Genomic DNA, 21999 nt, shown 5'->3' with positions numbered 1-21999 from the left:
ATGTCTCTACCTTGGATGGATCCGGAGCTGCTGAGCAGGCACCAGCTTCTGAGGAAGTTCTACGCTCTACCGATATTCGACACACAGACTTCTTTCACATCTTCAGTTCTGTCTAAAACTACTGAGTTTCTAAGGCCAAGAGTACGAGCTGCGCCTAAAGAAATGGCGACCCAAACCTGAAGCACCTGCTTCCTTGGCACAACATCAAATGCTTAAAATGGCAGAAGACCTTATGCTGATTAGGGGAAGCCAGCCTTCCCCTGCTAAGAGAAAGAGACCTGTCCCCAGCAGCTTTAACAAACCAAGAGTCCGATGACTCTGAGGTATCTGATTATGAAGTCATGCCTTTATCTGCTTATGAGGGTTCAGATGCAGAGGAATCCATTCCCTCTGCTTCTCCTCCAGAGGATTTTTCTTTTGGTGAAACCTTACATACTTTAAGAGAGTATTTCCACTGGGAATGCCAAGACTATCCTCAGTCCAAAAAGAGACTCTGAGAATTTCTAGATTTGCCACAACATGGCCTTTAGCAATACCCCCAGTCCTGGATGTTGTGGATGATGTTTTTCTGGAATCCAGTCTAACTCCTGATGCTTTACCCCCTGCTCCTAGGAAACCAGATAGGTACTACAGAGTTCCTGACTCTCTCAAATTCCTTTTCAAAAATCCTACTGCTGACCCAGAGGTCATCTCCCAGGGGCCTAAAGGTATCAAAGCAACTACAACTAAGAATCCCACCCCTTCGGACAGGGATTCCAGAGCTTTAGACAGATGGGGTAAGAAAGTATACATCTCTTCAACTCTCGCCATTAGGGCTTTGAATTGCCAGTTTCACATGCTGAAGTACCAACGACATATTATGGAACTAATTAAGCAAAAATTAGCGACCTTTACAGACCGTGCAGAAAACAAATAATTGCAAGAGCTTATGCATTCTGCAAGCCAAGTCAGCAAGCATACTTGGCAATGTGGCTTTGACGCCCTAGAAGCATCTTCCAGGGCAGCAGTCACTGGTTCTGTACTGAGAGGGCATGCTTGGCTTAAGGAGCAGACCATGTCAAATCAAAATTACTAGACGCTCCTTTAAACAAGGACAGTCTGTTTGGCACCAAAGCAGAAGAGGTTCTTAAAAAGCTGGAAGGAAAAGCTAAATCTATGCAGACAGTCAAATATTTCTTGCAAGTGCAGCCTCCTAGATTCAATAGGCATTGCCCCTCGAAGCATTGGTCCATTCCAGCCCCCTCAAGGCCATCTCAAACTAGACAGGAGAAACAGACCCCCCCCCCCAGACTACAGTCTCGGAGTATGCAGAGATCTAAGCAATGGAGTGCCTCCATTTCAAAAACAGGGTGTGCTAAGCCACCCCCTTATGGAAATAATTCACAATGACTTCTCAACTCCACTCCCCACCTCTTCCAAATTGCTTGTTCCCCTAGGAGGAAGACTTGCCCATCATGCAAAAAACTGGACTTCCATCACCAAAGACCGATGGGTCCTCAACATTGTATCCCAGGGGTACAAATTTTACTTCCACTCACTGCCAACCACAAAAGGGTTCCCAGACCTTCCTCCAAACCAGTGGGCAGAGGCAAAAAAACAAGTTCAGTCCCTGCTCTCCATAAGGGCAATTCAACCTGTTCCTGTGGAACAGATAAGTCAAGGGTTCTATTCCAGACTTTTCCTGGTACCCAGAAAAGAGGGCACTTGGCACCCAATCATAGATATTTCCATTCTAAACACCTTCCTGGTGGTACCAAAATTCAAAATGCTCACCCTTCAGTACCTTCTTCCTATGCTGGCCAAAGATGCCTGGTTAGCCACCCTAGACCTAAAAGAAGACCATCTGCACATCCCTATCAGGGACTCGGGCAGGAAATACCTACACTTCAGGGCAGGATCTATGCATCATCCATTCTCTGCACTTCCCTTTGGCTTATCCACTGCTCCCAGAGTATTCACAAAATGTTTGGCTCCAGCCATTGCCTACTGCAGACAGAGAAAAGTTCAAATTTACCCGTACTTGGACTGCCTGATTCAGGCAGACAAGAAATGCTGTTGCAGCACCTGGCATTTGTAAAAAACCTTCCAACCTCCCAGGGTTACACTATCAAAGAAAATAAATTAAAACTAGTCCCCAGTCAAAAGACTGCATTCCTGGGAGCAAGCTTGGACAGAGCATCCCAGATGGCATCCCTTACTCCAGAAAAACAAGCCTATTTGACAGGCTACTTCACTCAAATGGCCACTATAAACCCAGCTGTCTGCAAGGAAAATCCTGCAGGCCCTAGGGTTCATGGCCTCTTGCATCCTACTAATTCCATATGCCAGACTGCATATGAGGAAACTTCAATGGTACTTAAAAAGTCTTTGGTGCCAACATTCTTAGGACCTGGAAACTGCCATTCCTATCATACCTAGTCTAAAAACAGAGTTTCTTTGGTGGGCAGCAACATGCAACCACAACAAGGGGCTTCCCTTTACTCAACCCCATGCCACCCAGACCCTATCCACAGACATATCAGACTATGCCTGGGGGGCACACCTGGATGACAAGTGCATTCAGGGCCACTGGAGCCCAAATCAAATTCATCTGCACATCAACCAAAAAGAGATGCTAGCTGTTCAGCACGCTCTGACATCTTTCAGATCCCTACTCTCACCAGGACCCCTGCTAATAAAAACAGTCAACACCACAGTTGTGGTACATCAACAGGCAGGGGGGGAACCCACTCTTACCCACTCTGCAGGCTAGCCATGGCCCTGTGGAACACAGCCTTGGACATGCAGGTCCATCTGCAATCTCAGTTCCTGCCAGGCAAACGAAACTCATTGGCAGACAACTTGAGCAGAAATCTCCTAGACCCACACGAGTGGCAATTAGAGCCCAGCACCTTCAGCCTTCTGATTCAGAAATGGGGGAACCCAGAGGTGGATCTATTTGCCTCCCCTACAATCACCTGCTCAGCAAATTCTGCACCAGGACACCTCACAGCAGGGCCTGGAAAGTGGATGCCCTATCCTTCTTGTGAGTAAACCTTTCAATCTATGCATTTCCCCCTCTGCCCCTTCTCTCCAGAATATTGCTCAAGATAAGACAGGACAGACCAAGGGCAATCCTGATTGCCCCAGACTGGCCACACCAGCACTGGTACCCATTAATGCGCAGCCTGTCACCGGTGCCACCCTGGCACCCCAGAGCCCGACCCTCCTCAGTCAGCAAGGGGGACAGATCTTGCATCCACAACTGCAAACCCTGAATCTTGCAGCCTGGGATATTCCTTGAATTCTCTCCCAGTGACCAGCCTAAGCAAGCCCAGGTGCTGAACGTCATTCTTGAAGCCAGAAGACCCAGTACAAGGAAATCCTATGTTGATAAGTGGAAAATGTATTGCTCCAGGATTCAGTCTAAAGGAGAGGAGACAACTCTGCCCTCCTCACCTCTAATCCTGGACTACTTAGCAGATCTACTCCACAGAGGCCTATCCTTCTCCTTCATTAAGATCCATGCCTCTGCCATCTCGGCTCATTACAACACTGAGCCACCCCTCTTCTCTCACCCTCTCATCAAACAGTTCCTGAGAAGGGAAAACAACTTAAGGCCACCAAGGAGAGCACCCACCCCTGCTTGGGACCTTAACTTTGTACTGGAAAAGCTCATGCCTACCCCCTTTTGAGCCTGCAGCGTCAGCAGAATTAAAATTCCTCTCTTGGAAAACAGCCTTGCTTCTGGCCATCACTTCAGCTAGAAGAGTGTCTGAGCTACAAGCACTTATGGCTGTGGAACCCTTCGTTATTTTTCATGCTGACAGGGTCTCCCTCAGAACTAATACTTCCTTTATGCCTAAAGTGGTGTCCAGTGTGGCTCTCAACCAGTCTATCCATTTGCCAACCTTCTTCCCTAATCCTCAAAATAAAGGGGCAAGGATCCTGCACTCCTTAAACATGCACAGACAGCTCATATTCTACCTCGACAGGACTAAGCCCTTCAGGAAATCTGACCAGTTATTACTCAGTTTTGCACCAGGGGCAGAGGGCAAGGCCATTTCAAAACAGACAATTTCCAAATGGATAGCACACTATCCATTTCTGCTACAAACACCATTGGAAACCAACCCCTCAGGGGGTCAGAACACATTCCACTAGGGTACCTCCTACCTCTACAGCATTCCTCAGGGGAGTCCTTCCCCAGGGACATTCTGGAGGCTGCTACCTGGAGTTCTGTACACACTTTCACCAAGCATTACCACCTGCCTACATTTTCTAAATCCAGGGCGGGTTTTGCAACTGCAGTCCTGCAGGGCATACTAGCCAGCCCAAACTCTTCTTGACTGTCTCCACCCTTTCTTCAGCTTTGGGAATCAACCCAAGTGTGATGACTGCAACAGTGAAACACGAAGAACAGTACAGTTGTGTACACTTACCATAAATGTAGATGTTCGAGCGTATTCACTGTTTCAGTCCTGGTTTCCCTCCCTCCAGCCCCCTTCTCTCTCTGTCCGTCCTCCCTGTGTATATTACTCACCCCTTGCAGAGGTATTGGTATTTACTTTTTACTGGTGGTGATTTTCCCACCATAGCTTAGCTCCCGTTTGGGGTGCTCCTGACATTTGGGGCAAGAAAAACTGATGTAATGGCGTTGGCTGCCTTATTTTATACCCCTGACGACCTGACATCAGTCCTGGAGTGACAGCAACCGACGCAGAAATACTAAGTCTCTGGTATTCGGGCCAGCTGAGGTCTACCTGCACGCAGATAACCCAAGTGTGATGACTGCAACAATGAATACACTTTAACATCTACATTTATGGTTAGTGCACACAACTGTATTTTTCTGGTTGCTTGAGAGTTACTATTAAAAATAGGCCTGGCTAATGTACCCTGTACTGTTTGGTTTGACTTGCTCTCGGGTTGGGGAGAGAGGAAGTTTATTCCAATCTTCTTTTTTAAAACTCTAAAAACGTAAACCCAAGAATGCTGAAAGGTTTACAGTATCACACAAGAGAAACGGATCCTGCAGATTATTTCTCTTGGTTACAGATTATACTTTGTAAAAAGTCAAGTTGGCAATGATTCCTACTGTCGCAAATGAACAAATTCACATTTCTCCCCCATTCTGCACGAGTTTCTTGCATTAGGAGCAATAGAACTGGCACCCTTACAAGAGCAGAACAAGGGGTCCTACTGAAGACTTTCTTGTTCCCAGAAAGGAATATCTCCAGTGACTAAATCTGGATCCATCAAACCTCAGTATCATTCTGTGACTCAAAATTCAAAATATTAAACTTAGAGGCTTTGTTGTCTTATCTGCTTGTACAGGCCTTGATGGTAACATTAGGTGTTCATGTTTCACTGTTGCAGTCATCACATTTGAGTTATCCCCGCTGGGGTAGCCCTCGACCGGCCTGAATACCAGAAACTTAGTATTTCTGCATCGGTTGCTTTCACTTGAAGACTGATGTCAGGTCATCAGGGGTATAAAGGAAGGCAGCCGACACCATTACATCAGTCTTTCTTGCTGTGGAGCCCGAAGCTGAAGTAGCTTGCACGAGTGCCGGTCGGCCGCTACCCGAGTTTCGTTTCCGAATTGAAGTTGAAGTCTTAGAAAGCTAAGTACCATTGGGTATCCTTTTTTCTTGCACTAACTGATGTCAGGAAAAGTTAATTGTCACGCCTGTGGAAAGCAGATACCACACTGGGACTTTTATTCCTACTGTGTCACTTGTCTACGCCCAGACCAGGGCGTCCCTCGTTGTCAGTTCTGTGCTTTGTTTAATGCCAGAACTATTCATCGTCGAGCTCTTATTGTAGCCAGATATTTCTGCTTACAGTCCTCAAATTCCGATATGACTTCCATAAGCCATCCAACAGCAGACCTTCCAAAAAAACGTAGAGAGCAAGACAGAGACAGACCACACAGGCCTAAACCTTCCGATGATGCTACTGCCAAGCTGGTAGTCAGTCCTCCGGAATTCAGTGAGGCACTTTCGCAGCCCCTTATGCCCACTTCAGTTAATTTGCAGGCCTCTACCGAGACCTTTTCGGATTCCAGTATGCCGTAGAACTCTTCTTCATCTAAGGATCCTGCAGTCGTCTACCTTGGATGGGTCCAGAGCCGGTCAGAAGGCACCGGCTTCCGAGGAAGTCCTTCACAACACCGAATCCAGACATAAACGGATGCCTTCTTTCACGGCTACCGTTCTTTCTAAACCAACCAAGTTCCTGAGGCCCAGGGGTCGAACTACCCCCCAAGAAACTGCCTTCCAGCCATTCTTTGGCACCTGCTCATTTGCCTCAGTCACAAATGCTTTGAATGGCAGAGGTCCTTATCATGCTTATTAGGGAAGACAAGCCACTCCCTCAAAAAGAAAGAGATCTGTCTCCAGAAGTTTTGTCTGAACAAGAGTCCGATGAATCTGATGCACCTGACTATGAAGACATGCAGCCCCTCTCTACATATGAGGATTCTGATGCAGAGGAATCTATTCCTTCAGCATCTCCCCCAAAGGATTTTTCCTTTGAAACCCTGTATACTTTAAGGGAGCATTTGAAATGGGAGAGTCAAGACTACCCACAGTCTAAAAAGAGACTGAGTTCCTGGACCTTACACAGCACAGGCCCTTAGCCATCCCCCAGTCCTAGATGTGGTAGATGATGTCTTCCTTGAATCCAGCTTAACTCCAGATGCCCTCCCTCCTGCCCCCAGAAAGCCAGACAGGTACTACAGAGTCCCTGACTCTCACAAATACCTCTTTAAAAACCCAACAGCAGACCCTGAGGTCATTACTCAAGGCCCAAAAGGAGTTAAAGCTACTTCAGATAAGAATCCCACCCCCTCAGACAGGGATTCCAGAGCACTGGATAGATGGGGTAAAAAAATGATACACCTCAGCTACTGTTGCTATCAGGGCACTCAGTTGCCAGTTCCATATGCGTAAATATCAGCAGCATAACTTGGAGCTCCTTAAACAAAAAATTACCTCCTTTCCTGCATGGGCAGAATCTAAAGAGTTACAGGAATTAATGCACTCTGCCGGTCAAGTAACTAAACACACTTTGCAGACTGTCACGTCAAAATTGTTAGATGCACCCTTGCACAAAGATAACGTATTTGGTACTAAAGCAGAAGAGGTGTTAAAGATGGAAGAAAAAGCAAAATCTATGCAGACTGTTAAAGATTTCTTACAAGTACAACCCCTTTGGTTCAGCAGGCATTTTCCTGCCAAGCACTGGTCCTTTCCTGCACCTAGTGAACAGGGCCAGCCTAGGCCCCGTGGAAACAGACCTCCAAGACAGCAATCCCATGGGTTGCAAAGATCTAAGCAGTGGACTGCCTCCACTTCAAAACCTGGGAGTTCTAAGTCACCCCCTTTATGGCAAAAACTCAGTGACTCACCCCCTCCCTACCTCGCCTCTGCCTACCATCACATACCCCCTAGGAGGAAGACTCTCCTTTCACTCAAGCACCTGGGCCACCATTACATGGGACCAATGGATTCTGAACATTGTCTTAGGGGGGTGCAAATTCTCCTTCCACACCTTTCCAACCCCCAAAGGGTTCCCAGATCTACCACCAAATCAGTGGGCAGAGGCTCAAAAGCAAATCCATACTCTGCTCTTCTTGGGAACAGTAGAACATGTTTCTGCAGAGCAGATAGGCCAAGGCTTCTACTCCAGACTTTTTCTGGTACCCAGAAAAGAAGGGCTCCTGGCACCCCATCCTCAATCTGTCCATTCTAAACACTTTCCTGGTGATCCCAAAGTTCAAAATGCTCATCCTCCAGCAGCTGCTACCCATGCTGTCCAAGGATGCTTGGCTAGTCACCCTGGACCTAAAAGAGGCCTACCTCCACATTCACATCAGGGAATCCTGCAGAAAATATCTTCACTTAAGGGCAGGATCTCCGCACTTTCAGTTCTCTGCACTTCTTTTTGGCTTATCTACTGCTCCCACTGTTTTCACAAAATGCCTGGCTCTTGCCATTGCTTTTTGCAGGCAAAAAATATTCAAATTTATCCCTACTTAGACTGCCTTATTCAGGCAGACAGCCAGGAAAAGCTGCACAAAGACCTGGCCTTTGTAAAGGACCTACTAACCTCCTTAGGGTACACAATGAACGAAAAGAAATCCAAACAGATAATCTTCCTGGGAGCATATCTGGACACAGCATCCCAGATGGCATGCCTAACAACAGAGAAACAGTTTCCAATCAGCTTACTTCTTTCAACTGGCTATCAAGCCTCAGCTTTCTGCAAGGGAAATCCTGCAAGCACTGTGGTTCATGACATATTGCATACTCCTTATTCCAGACTGCATATGAGGAAACTTCACTGGTACCTAAATAGCCTTTTGGTATCAACACTCGCTTTTACCTATTATTCCTTGCCTGTAGGAGGAATTTCTTTGGTGGGCAACAGCCTTTTCCCACAACAAGGGACTGCCCTTCTCCCCACACCCCACCGCCCAGACCCTCACCGCAGATACATCAGACTATGCTTGGGGTGCACACCTGGACAGCAGGCCAGTGGAACCCCCAGCAACTCCCCCTGCACATCCATCTAAAAGAGATGATGGCTGTGCAGCAGGCCTTGATAGCTTTCAAACCCCTTCTCTCTCCAGGGGTTCTCCTGATCAAAACAAACACCACCATAGTAATGTGGTACATCAACAAGCAGGGGGGACTCACTCCTACCCGCTGTGCAGGCTGGTCATAACCTTTTGGTTCACAGCCTCTTCCATGTATCTACACCTGTTAGCACAATACCTGCCAGGCTCTCAACTCCCTGGCAGACCAATTAAGCAGAACACTGTTGGACCCCCCCACGAGTGGCAGCTCAACAGAAACACCTTACTAATAACTCAGAAATGGGTAACCCCGGAGGTCGACCTCTTTGCCTCCCACAACAACCATCAGCTCAACAAATTCTGCACCAGGGAACATCACTGCATGGCATGGAAAGTAGATGCCCTGTCCTTCCCCTGGGTAAACCTCTTGGTCTATGCCTTTCCTCCCCTACCTCTCATTCCCAAGGTATTGATCAAAGTAAGGGAGGAAAAACCAAGGACCATTCTCCTAGCTCCAGACTGGCCTAGACAGCACTGGTATCCCTTGCTGCGTAGCCTGTCCCCACTGACCTCATGGAAACTTCCTCAGGTTCCCAACCTCCTAACCCAGAGGGCAGGGGAATTCATGCACCCCCAATTGCAGACACTCAATTTGACAGCTTGGCTTATAACCTTGACCCACTGACCAATCTGCCCTCCTTAGTAAACAGGTTCTGGATGTTGTCCGAGAGGTCAGAAGTCCTAGCACCAGAAAGTCTTGTGCAGATAAATGGAAAAAGTTTTGCACCGGGATCTAGGCTAAGGGAGCCAATACGGCACGGCCCTCCATCCCCTCTCATCCTAGACTATTTTGCTGACCTACTACACAGTGGTCTTTCTCCTCTATAAAAGTTCATGCCTCTGCTATTTCCGCTCATTTTCCAACTGAGCAGCCTCTTTTTTCACACCCTCGATCAAGAATTTCCTCAGAGGGGCTAACAGCTTGATGCCCCCAGAAGGGCACCAACACCGGCTTGGGACCTTAACTTTGTCTTGGAAAAGCTCACCCTGCCTCCATTCGAACCAGCTTCTTCTGCAGAGCTAAAATTTCTCTCCTGGAAGACTGCCTTTCTCCTGGCCATCACTTTAGCCAGAAGTGTCTCTGAGCTGCAAGCACTCATGGCAGTGGAACCCTTCATCATCCATGCAGACAGGTTATCCCTTAGAGCTAATCCATCCTTCATGCCCAAGGTGGCATCCAGAGTGGCTCTCAACCAATCCATCCATTTGCCCACCTTCTTTCCTAACCCTCAAAACAAGGGGGGTGGGGATTCTGCACTCTCTAGATGTGCGCAGACAGCTCAGATGCTATCTGGACAGGACTAAACCCTTCAGAAAATCTGATCAATTGCTGGTTAGCTTTGCTTCAGGGGCAGAGGGCAAAGCCATCTCAAAGCAAACCATTTCCAAATGGATAGCACACTGCATCCATTTCTGCTACAAGCAGAATGGCAAGCTTCCCACCAAGGGGGTTAAGACCCACTCCACCTGTGCAGCATTCCTCAGAGGGGTCCCCACCTGGACATCTGTTCACACCTTTACCAAACATTGCCACCTGCCTCTCTTCTAAATCCAGGGCAGGTTTTGCCTCTGCAGTCTTGCAAGGCATGCTAGCCAGCCACTAGCTTCCTTGACTGACTCCACCCATTTCCTCAGCTTTGGGAATCTACCCAAATGTGATGACTGCAACAGTGAAACACGAAGAACATAGTACAGTTGTGTACACTTGCCATAAATGTAGATGTTCGAGTGTCTTCACTGTTGCAGTTCTGGTTTCCCTCCCTCCCCCTTTTTCTTTTTGTTACCTTTCTTCCTTGTTGTTCTCCTTTCCTTAGAAGGGACATATTGGTATTTTTTTCCACTGGTGTGGTCCTGCCACCAAAGCCTGGCCTCCTACTTTGGGGGCTCCTGACTGGTTAGGGCAAGAAAAACTGATGTAATGGTGTCTGCTGCCTTCCTTTATACCCCTGACGACCTGATGTCAGTCTTCAAGCAACAGCAGCTGACGCAGAAATACTAAGATGTTCTTCATCTCACATTGCTGCAGTCCTTACATATGGGGTAGTCCGCTGTCCTCGGTCGGCCCGAATACCAAAGTATTAGGCTGACGTCGGTCAAGGCGCTTAAAACTGACATCAGGACGTCAGGGTACAAAAGCGCATGACCGACGTCATTTCCTCAGTCTTTTTTGCCGCATGGTCCGAAGCAGAAGCAGCGTTGCAAGTGCCGTTCGGCGTTATGAAATTTTTCGAATTCGGAGTTTCAGACCGAATCCAAGTTGGCTAAGTACCCCGTTGGGGATTATTTTGTTTTTTTCTTGCCTCAGTGTTTTACCGGATGTCAGAAAAAGTGAATAACTGTATTTCTTGTGGGAAACAGATACCGCATAGGGATTATCATTCTTTGTGTATTCCTTGTTTGGGGCCTGAGCACGACGTTGTTGGGTGTCGCTTTTGTGCTAGGTTCAATAAACGCACTATTAAGCGAAGGTTGGATTGTGCTAGGCTAGTCTTTGGGAAGCGGTGCAATTATAATATGCCGTCGGATTCTCCGGCGCCCGCTTCTGCGAAGAAGCACAAAGACAAAACAGTTAAACCCAGGCAAGATGAGTCGTCCGTTCCGGACGCCGGTTCTTTAGAAGCTTCAGTGGAACCGGTGGTTCCGACGGAGACTTCTCTGGAGTCTCAGGGGGAGACTTTGATTTGGTCTCTCAGGAGGCAGGTCAGGCTGAAGGGGCTTCCCAAGTTACTGTACTCCCCTCCCTTCCTAGGGTGGTTAGGCCTTCTCCTTCTGTTTCCAAGGCTTCTCCCAGAGGCAGGCCGGTTTCAGCTTCTGTTGGTGTCACTCCTAGTTCAGCAGGGTCTGTGCCTAAGAAGCACATGCTTAAAATGGCAGAAGATTTAATTACTCTGATTAGGGGTTCTATGCCCCCTCCTGATAAGAGGCCTAGGGTGGAGCCAGAGTTGGGAAGTTTTGAGCAGGCTTCGGATATTTCAGAGTCTTCAGCTGAGGACTTGCAGGAGTATTCTCCTTATTCTGATTCTGATGCAGATGATTCCACTCCTTCTGCTTCTCCTCCAGAGGATTTTTCTTTTTCAGAGACACTTCATTCTATGAGGGAACATTTTAAGTGGGAAGGTCAGGACTTCTCTGATTCTAGGAAAAGGCTTAGGAGTTTTGCTGTTACCCCAGCATAGGCCCTTGGCTATACCCCCTGTTCTGGATGTTGTGGAAGATGTGTTTGCAGAGGCTTCACTTAATCCTGATTCTCTGCCTCCTGCTCCTGTTAAACCGGATAGGTATTACAGGGTGCCTGAGGCTCATAAATATCTATATAAGAGTCCTAGGGCGGACCCAGAAACTATTAGTCAGGGACCTAAGGGTGTCAAGGCCTCTGTTGTAAAAAATCCGGTTCCTCTAGATAAAGAAGCCAGAGCTTTGGATAGATGGGGAAAGAAGGTCTATACATCTTCTACCTTAGCTATGAGGGCTTTGAATTGCCAGTTTCATATGTTGAAATATCAAAACTTTCTTCTTTCTCAATTGAAGTCTAAGGTGGATGCTCTGGCGGAAGGCATTGAGTGTAAAGAGTTGCAAGATTTGGTGCATGTCTCTGAACAGGTGGGTAAGCATTCATTACAGTGTGGTTTTGATGCTGTGCAGGCCTCGTCTAGGGTGGCTGCCACTGGCTCAGTTCTTCGCAGGCACGCCTGGTTAAAGGATCAGAATTTATCTGACCATGTTAAGACAAGGATTTTGGATGCTCCTTTGCAGTCTGATGTGTTGTTTGGTTCACCTGTGGAATCAGTCTTGAAGAAAATGGAAGACAAGGCTAAGTCTATGCAGGCTGTTAAGGATTTTTGCAAGTTCAGCCTCCCAAGTTTAGTAGGAATTGGCCTGCTAAGGGGTGGACGTATCCTTCTTATGATTCTCAGTCTAGGGGTAGATCTAGACGTGGTAGGGGCAGAGCTCAGAGTTCTTTCAGGCCTAGAACAGGAGTTCACCTGCACAATCTTCGGTGAGGGCAGGGGCCAGTCCTTTCGTAAACAGGCCCAATGACCTACTTTTTCAGCTGCCAGATCCTTCTTGCCTGGCAGCACCTTTGGGAGGAAGGTTAGCACTCTTCAAGGAAAATTGGATGTTGATTACCCAAGACAAATGGGTATTGGATATCATACACCAGGGGTACAAGTTTTATTTCCATACCTTGCCTCCTTTCAAAGGCATGCCGGACGTTCCTCCTCAGCAAAGACTAGAGGCTCGCAAGCAAATTTCTTTACTACTTCAAATAGGGGCCCATACAAACGGTTCCTCTGCCAGAAGTGGGCCTAGGATTTTATTCTCGCCTGTTTCTAGTACCAAAGAAAGGAAACACGTGGAGACCAATTTTGGATTTATCCATCCTCAACACATATCTGGACATTCCCAAGTTCAAAATGTTAACGTTACAACAGCTTTTACCTCTGCTGGGCAAAGATCACTGGATGGTGACTCTGGATCTCAGAGGCTTACCTTCATGTTCCTATCAGGCCCAGTTGCAGGAAGTATCTGCGTTTTGGCTGGGACTTCACATTATCAGTTCTCTGCATTGCCCTTTGGCTTATCTACTGCGCCCAGAGTGTTCACGAAGGTTCTGGCTCCAGTGGTAGCTTTCTTCAGGCTAAGAGGAATACAGATCTATCCTTATTTGGACGATTGCCTGATACTGGCCCAAGAAAAGGACGAACTTCTTCATCATTTACAGTATGTGATGGCAGTGTTAAGATGCCTGGGGTATTCTGTGAACGAAATAAAGTCCAGTCTAGTACCCTCTCAGGACATGTGCTTTCTGGGTGTGAGACTGAATACAGCATCCCAGATGGCCTTTTGACCCCGGACAAACAAAAGAATCTTTCTCTTTACTTCCACCAGTTGTCTCATCAGTCCAGGCTGACTGCAAGGACAGTCCTTCAAGCCTTGGGGTTCATGGCATCTTGTATTCTGGTACTTCCCAATGCCAAACTGCATATGAGGAAGCTACAATGGTATCTCAAGAATGTATGGACACAGCACTGCCAAGATTTGGACACTGTCATTCAAATAATACCTTGCATTCAAAAGGAATTTTTGTGGTGGGCTCAGGAATGTCACCTAAACAAGGGACTCTCTGTGACCCGGCCAGAGGCGAGTCAGATTTTAACGACAGATGCCTCAGACAAAGCTTGGGGAGCTCATCTAAATGGAAAATGGATACAAGACACGTGGCCTGCCAGACTTCAACATCTACATATCAACTTGAAGGAGATGTTAGCAGTCCAATTTGCATTGATAGCTTTCAAGGATTTACTTCTTCCAGGGCAGGTGTTGATTCAAACAGACAACACAACTGTCATGTGGTACATCAACAAGCAAGGGGAACGATTCTTATCCTCTATGCAGACAAGCAATGATTTTGTGGGAGACTGCTGTCAGTTTACAGCTAAATCTTCAGGCAAGGTTTCTGCCAGGAGCACAGAACTCCTTAGCAGATGTGTTGAGCAGACAAATTATGGATCCCCACGAGTGGAAATTGGATCCTCATGTATTCCAGAGGTTGACAGTGTTATGGGGAACTCCAGACATAGATCTGTTCGCTTCTCCACTAAATTACCAGCTGCCAAAGTTTTGCACAAAAGGTTTCATCCCTCAGCTTGGAAAGTGGATGCTCTCTCATTCAATTGGAGCAATCTTCACGTGTATGCCTTTCCACCTCTGCCTCTCCTCCCAAAGGTACTGCTGAAGGTCAGACAGGACAAGCCAAACATGATTTTAATAGCTCGATTGGCCTCGACAGCACTGGTACCCATTACTGAGAAGTCTGGTACAGGAGCCTCCATGGCCTTTGCCTTCGATTCCTCACCTGCTGTCTCAGGAGAACGGTCATTTACTCAATGTCAAACTTCATTCTCTACATCTGACAGCCTGGCATATTCTGGTTTAAACCCTGGAGGGTCTCAGCTTCCACAACAAGTTTTGAATGTTATTTTGGAGGCCAGAAGGCCTAGTACAAGGAAAGTTTACGCAGATAAATGGAGGAGATTTTTATTTTGGAGTACAGCAAAGGACTTTGATGTTTCTAAACCTAATTTAAGTGTGGCGCTTCAATACCTTACTGAGTTATTGGACAAAGGTTTGTCCTTCTCCTCTATAAAGGTTCATGCTGCAGCTATCTCTGCTCACTATGACTGTGACCCACCATTATTTTCTCAGCCTTTGTTTAAGCAATTCCTTAGAGGGGCAAAGAATATAAGACCCCCGTAGAGCTCCTACTCCTGCTTGGGATCTCAATTTTGTGTTGGAGAAACTCACTCTACAACCTTTTGAGCCTGCAGCATTGGCAGAGTTGAAATATTTATCTTGGAAGACTGCTTTTTTGTTGGCCATTACCTCTGCAAGAAGGGTTTCTGAATTACAGGCCCTTATGGCAGTTGAGCCTTTCTTAATTTTCCACAAGGATAGGGTGTCTTTCGCATACTAACCCTTCTTTTATGCCTAAAGTGGTTTCTAGTGTGGCTTTAAACCAAACTATTCATTTGCCTACTTTTTATGCAAACCCCCAAAATAAAGGGGAAAAGATTTTGCACACTTTGGATATTCACAAACAGTTGCGATATTATTTGAGCAGAACTAAAGGGTTCAGGCAGTCTCAGCAGTTGTTTGTTTCTTTTGCTTTGGGTTCTCAGGGCAAACCTGTTTCAAAACAAACTATTTCTAAGTGGATTGGTTTTTGTATTGCTTTCTGTTATTCCCATCATGGTAAGGAGATTCCAGCTGGGATTAGGCCTCATTCCATTAGGGCTACTGCCACTTCTACAGCTTTTTTAAGGGGGGTGGCTACTAAAGATATTTTGGAAGCAGCTACTTGGAGTTCAGTGCATACTTTCTCTAAGCATTACCACCTTCCACTTTACTCTAAATCTAGGGCTGGATTTGCAACTGCAATTTTACAAGGCATGTTGGCAGCTCCTAATGCTTTATAGTTTTGCCATCCTCCCTTACCTCTGCTTTGGGATTCTACCCATATGTAAGGACTGCAGCAATGTGAGATGAAGAACATAGTACAGTTTTGTACCTACCATAAATGTAGATGTTCGAAGATCCACATTGCTGCAGTCCAATTTACCCTCCCTCCTGCCCCTCTGTTGTTGAAGGTGGTGGTGTGGTTTGTGTTGTACATATTGTAAATATGGTTAGTGCACGGGTGGTTGGTTGGGTTTTGCTGGTTTTTGGCTTTGGCCTGTCTTGTTAGGGCCTTCTGACATCTGGGGCAAGAAAAGACTGAGGAAATGACGTCGGTCATGCGCTTTTGTACCCTGACGTCCTGATGTCAGTTTTAAGCGCCTTGACCGACGTCAGCCTAATACTTTGGTATTCGGGCCGACCGAGGACAGCGGACTACCCCATATGTAAGGACTGCAGCAATGTGGATCTTCGAACATCTACATTTATGGTAGGTACAAAACTGTACTTTTCTGGTATTCAGGCCAGCCGAGAGCTACCCCAGCAGGGATAACCCAAATATGATGACTGCAACAGTGAAGACGCTCGAAAATTTACATTTATGGTAAGTGTACACAACTGTACTATTTCAAGGATGCCTTATTTCGTGTCCCTGTTCACAATGACTGCATGTGTTTTCTCGTATTCAAAGCAGTGAGCTCTGACAGTCAGTTTAACTCCTTGGATTGGCTACTACTCCCAGGATCCTTGCCAAGTGTTTGGATCAAGATATTTGAAGCAACATCCACATTTTCCCTTGCTATGATGACAGACAACCGTCATCCAGCCACTATCCCAGGAGGAACTAGACACTGCCTTCACCTTCACCAAGGAGTGATTCCAGCATAACAGTTTTTTGTAAGCGTCCAAAAGTCGGTCCTTACTCCCTCTAAGAAAATTGTATTCCTCGCTGTTTTCTAGACTCCATTCATTAGAAGGCTTTTCTTTCATGTGAGAAAGTGAAGCATTTGGAAAAATATCTGCACGGATTAACAAGGAAAGGGAAGGTATTAGACAGGGAGTGCCTTAGAGCTGTGAAATATTTGGCTCCCACTTTGTTGCTGCCTCTGGAAAAATTGCACAGTAGACTCCATTGGTTACCTTAAATTCTTCTGTGACCAGTATTTCCAGTCCCTTGGAAGAAGTGATTCCTGTTTTACCAAGAAGCTAGAATCATAATCCAAGTCGGGCAGAATGTGGGAATTTCTTTTGCACAAGAACTCCTCAACCATTGACATACCAATAGATGCATCATATCTAGCTTGGGGAAACATACTCAACAAGTCCAAGGCCTGTGGAATGCATCCCAAAGGAGGACACACACAAATGTAAAGGAAATACTGGCCTTTTTATTCAGTTACTCAAGGCCTTCATTATGAAAATGGGAGCACCCTCTAGGTTGCCACAGACCATATGACGTTTGTGGTATGTCAACAAGCAGAGAGGGCACAGTTTTAGTTCCTTACTCACAAGGAGCCTGCCCAGGAGACTTGAGCAGTAGATGCCTTCTGCATCAAATCGATAGACATCTTTCTGTATGCATTCCCTCTAGTCCACTTACTCCCCAATGTGACTAAAGGTCAAGGATAAGCCAAAGATCCTATTGATGGCACCCTTTTGGCCCAAGTAGTACTGGTTCTCCATCTTAACTAAGTTCAGGGGAAACATACTGTGCCATTTTTAGTAAGACCTCACACCTCAGACCAAGAGGCCTCTTAATACCCTAGAAAAATTTGCAGCCCATAGCCTGGATGATCCATATCTTCTTCCCTCAAGGCAACAATTCTCAAAGTATGTTCTAAATGAACTTGGAGGCGAGAACCAGAAGATGGAAAATTCTTCTTATCCAAATGGCAAAGATATTTTTCCTTTTGATGCCATGAAAGGAATTGGGGACCCTAATAGTGCACCCAATGTCCATGATACTCCATTACTTAAATGTGCTTTTCAGTGTAGGATTGACTTATGCTTCCACCATAATACACTTTTTGGCCATCTCAGCCTGCCTGCCGATGGATCTGCCTTGGGCATGTCTCTTAATTGTTAGTTTCTAAAAGGAGTATTGTACTTAAGACCACCAAGTAGAATACTTGCTTATCCTTAGGACTCAAATTATGTCCTTGTAAAGACTGACACTGCAATGTTTTGAATGTGTAGCTGTGGTCAAGCTATTAAGTATTGTACTTCGAAAAAAAACATGCTGGTAACTACTGCATCATTTAGGCGTGTGTCAGAAGTCCAAGCACTGATATGTAAAGAACCATTCCTAGTTTTTCGCAAGGGCAGGTTAAGCCTTGAAAGAAATCCCTGTTTTATGCCTAAGATTATGATGGAATTTTCACTCAGTCAGCCTATGCAACCACACCTGTATTCTTTCTCAGTCCATGAAATGGAGAGTAAGAGTACTGTGCACACTGCAATATTTGCACAGAAGCAAAGGTAGGTATAAGTTGCTTGTCTGTTTTGGCAGAAGAAAGGAGGAGGAGAAGGCAATGACATAGCAAATTCTACATGACTAGCCCACTACATCATGTTCTGTTGTTCCCTCCAGGGTAAGAAGCTTGACGGATTTTCCAGAGAATAGTGCTAGGGGCACAGCTGTACCTATGGCTTTTCTATGGGGAGTCACTACCCAAGCTAATTTTGATGAAGTTACTTGATTAAGGCACATATTAGCATTGTAACCTGAATGTTTCTTTCAGAGCAGGAGCTAGGTTTGCTGCAGCCATAATGCATCCTGTGCTGCAGTCCCGCTACTCTGTTCCATCCACATGCTTTGCTTGATGAAGCTCTTGGAATTGTCCTTGTACTAATAGTCTACTGCAGCTGTTGATCTACACTTTACCCTTTTCATAGGTTCATAGGTAGGTACTAGGCTATCAGCCCAAGGGCCTATGTAAGCCTAGCCAACAAGGTTCCCTAGCTTACGCCACCCAAGAAAGTTGTTTTCCTGTGCCACTGTCGAGCACAGACACAGAAGTGATCCCCGGGGTGTATTTCCTATTTCCCATCCACTCATCAAGATTTTTCTTGAAGAGTGCTAATGAAGAACTTTGCTTGACATAGATGGGTAGCCTGTTCCAAAGTATGGGAAGCCCCTGGGACAGGAATCTGTCCCTCCAGCATGCTCTGTTTATTGTGGTGACAAGGTTTAGGTCCCTAGAGCATGAGGGATTGGGATTTCTTTAGGTGTAATATGTCCAATAGCTTTGGATTTGACATAGCTTTATGTGTTAGGCAGAGATCACCTCAGAGTAAGCGATATGCTACGGAGTAAAGCTGGAGTTCTTTTGAGGCAGTCTGTCTAGGGCATTTGTTTGAGGCTAGTAATCTTCTTTGTGAGGTACTTCTATGGCCTTTCCAGCTGCTACAGATGTCTTGTGAGGTACATTCCAAAAAGGGCGTTGTACTCTATAATGGGTCTAATGAGTGTCAAGTAGAGGGGGACAATGACCTTTTTTTTCTTTGATGAGAACCCTTTTATGATGGTGTGCCACTTAGGACTTCCTGACTACTGTGGCGATGTGACTATCAAAGGAGAGACTACTGTCCACCTGGGTCCCAAGGTCTCATATCACACATTCAGTGTTAAGTAGATTGCTGCCTATGTGGTAGTTCATGGGTACAGAGTTTTTGCCAAAGGGGATTACACTGCACTTTTTGGCATTGAGCTTGAGGCCATAGCTCTGACATCAGGCATCTGTTTCAGCGAGGCCCTTCTGTAGGATGTCCACATCATTTGGGGACTTGACTATGGCTCCTAGTTTGCAGTCATCTGCGAACTTCATTAGCCAGAGGCCTTCTGTGTTGGCCTTTACTTCAGAGAAGTAGATACCAAACAGGAGAGGTCCCAGGACGGAACCCTGTGGTACTCGCTTGTCATGCTTTGAGGTCAGATTTGGAGTCTGCAACTTTTACAGTGTGGGTTCTCCCTTATTATTGTTTATATTGCACATACCATTTTATGTACTCCTTTCATTATTTCTGTAGAGAATAATTTAAATTGTTCAGGTTGTTTTCATTTTTAAAATATTGTTGGATTACTGTTATCTTTGTGCAGCGGTAGCGTTGTTGCCTCACAGCAAGAGGTTCTCCCGTTCGATTCTCAGCTGGTGTGTGTGAGGTGCCTTCTATGTGGAGTTTGCATGTCCTCCCCGCGGTCGAGTGGCTTTCTGAAAGACATGCGTGAATGGGCGTTCCTTCGTTGAAGGTTGGGCATCGAGCTGGCAACTCGGCACCGTAAAAACCTACTGCCAATCATTAGCGGACCGGAGATCCGCTGTGGCGACCCCTAACCGGGAAAAGCCGAAAGACAAACTGCTATCTTTTCCTGATCATTTTTTTTTAATCTGGACTGGCCTGAAAATAGGTCGTGTGCATCAGTGTTTTACCCTGGTCAACAAGTTTAAGTAGAATGAATACTCAAACATCTGTTATAGCAAGTAACTACACAGCTGTATTTTTATTTTTAGATGGAATTTACTCCGTTTTCTGTTTAATGTTGTTATTAACTAGCTAGCTGTAAGCAGCATTTTATTTTCAGGCTTTTAACCTGTGATAAATCAACCCCCAAGCAACAAAACTTATTCTTATGTAGGCATTGCTTTTTGAGGATTCTACATGTGCTGTGTTTGTGTATTTTTTTTTAACATTGCAGTGGTGCAGCGGTAGTTAGTGTTGTTGCCTCACAGCAAGAGGTTCTCTGGTTAGATTCTCTGCTGGGGTGCCTTCTGTGCGGAGTCTGCATGTCGTCCTTGCGTTCGTGTGGGTTTCCTCCAGGTGCTCCAGTTTCCTCCCACGTTACAAAGACATGCATCTGGAGCCTTTCTTCCCAGGCTTCGTTCCAAGTCAGACTTTCCCGGTTAGCAAATGTTAAATAAAATAAACATTGTAGTAAAAAGGCAAAGGGGGTCCATGTTTATTTTGTGCTTTTTTTTTTTTTTTCTTTTGGATTTGGGTGTAGGTGGTTGTTTTGGGAGGGTGTCTGTTTTGTGTCTGCAATGTACAAATTTTTACTTTAGTTTTTCAGAAAATAACAAAATATGGCACTTTTAGGGGAATTCTAGTAGCTTTGATATACCTAGAGTATAGGGGAAAGTTGATATGGCAAAAGTATAGCTAAACAAATTTACAAAGTAAATGACTTACCTGTTTTTGTCTCGCTCTGGATCTGCTGTTATGATGGCTATATTTATTTGTATATAAAACTCACCATATGAATTACAAAAGCTGCTTTAATTCTCACCATATTAAATATTTGCAACACCTTCTCTTTCCTTAGTGTCCCTTGCATTGCGGGGCAATACCTACCCATTTCTAGCAATGATTATGCTAAAAGATCGTCGGATGACAGTGGTGGGACGCTTGGAGGGTGTCATCCAGCCAGAGGACTTCATAAACCAGTTAACTTTTATCATGGATGCTAATCAACCCTACTTAATGACAGAACGCATGGAAAGGTAAGTCTCTTGCATAAATTAATACCTTGTAACAGTACTCTGCAGTAAGTATTTGATTGAGAATGGTTGTGGAACAGTTTTATATAACCATATATTGCTTCTAAATACTACTGCAGCCATCTTTAGAATTAGTTGATTTTGAATGCTCACATTTCTACCACAGGTGCTTTTTAATCTTCTGTTCCTTACTAGTCAAGGATCTGTAGTTAACTGGGTAAGACACTGCCCGATGGCATAATAGTATCATGTCAAAACATCAGACTTCATTAGGTAGTCACCATGCAGTTTACTACAGCTAATCAATATAATGGAAGCAGAAGCCAGCTTGTGCTGTTAGTAGTTTGATTTATTGAAATAAGCACTAGCATTACTTTAAGGGAACGGATGAAGGTCTGAGTTTTACTGTGCATTTCTGAACCATTATTTTTTGTGGAAAAGTCTAGATATCACCTGTGATGTGTTGAAAAAGCAAGGTTTGTGAATGTTTATGCCCACACTAGTTGTTTTGTCAGGGTTTATTTTGGATATATTTGAAGATATTTTCTTATGAGAAGTGCAGCATCCTGTAATAGGAGGCCTTTCATTAGAGGTGTGAGGGCCTTACGTGAAGCACTGCTGCTGCTATTTATAATTAATGCAGGGTTTTGAATCTAGTGAAATTAGGTAGGGGACCTACAAAAGATGCCTATGGCAGTAAGGAGAAAGCTAGCCGAGGAGGAATCTCAACACATTGATAAACTATGAGAGAAGAGTAGCCTAAATATTTGCAGATGACTGCGTAGTTCATAGGTGTTCACCAGGCTAATGACCACAAGGGCCTTTTTATGCTTAGTCATGCATCCCAAATCCCTGACACGTTCTGATACCCTTGATAAGTGAAAGCAGGGGTTTGGGAGATGAACCATTTACAGGTTACCTGTG

The 21999-nt window shown here is 45.5% G+C and overlaps 1 protein-coding gene across 1 annotated transcript in view; it reads left to right on the top strand.

The window, feature by feature from the left end:
- FAF2 (Fas associated factor family member 2) overlaps window positions 1-21999 on the top strand; it is a 2444504-nt gene that overhangs the window by 1625052 nt on the left and 797453 nt on the right. The window contains exon 8 of the mRNA XM_044069362.1: window positions 20901-21078. Coding sequence (XP_043925297.1) covers window positions 20901-21078 — 178 coding nt within the window. The remainder of the gene's footprint in view (window positions 1-20900; window positions 21079-21999) is intronic.

The sequence above is a fragment of the Protopterus annectens genome, chromosome 4.part0 (assembly GCF_019279795.1).
Source record: "Protopterus annectens isolate FY-2018-M chromosome 4.part0, PAN1.0, whole genome shotgun sequence".
Lineage (NCBI taxonomy): Eukaryota > Metazoa > Chordata > Ceratodontiformes > Protopteridae > Protopterus > Protopterus annectens.
This window is presented reverse-complemented; position numbering and strand designations above follow the sequence as displayed.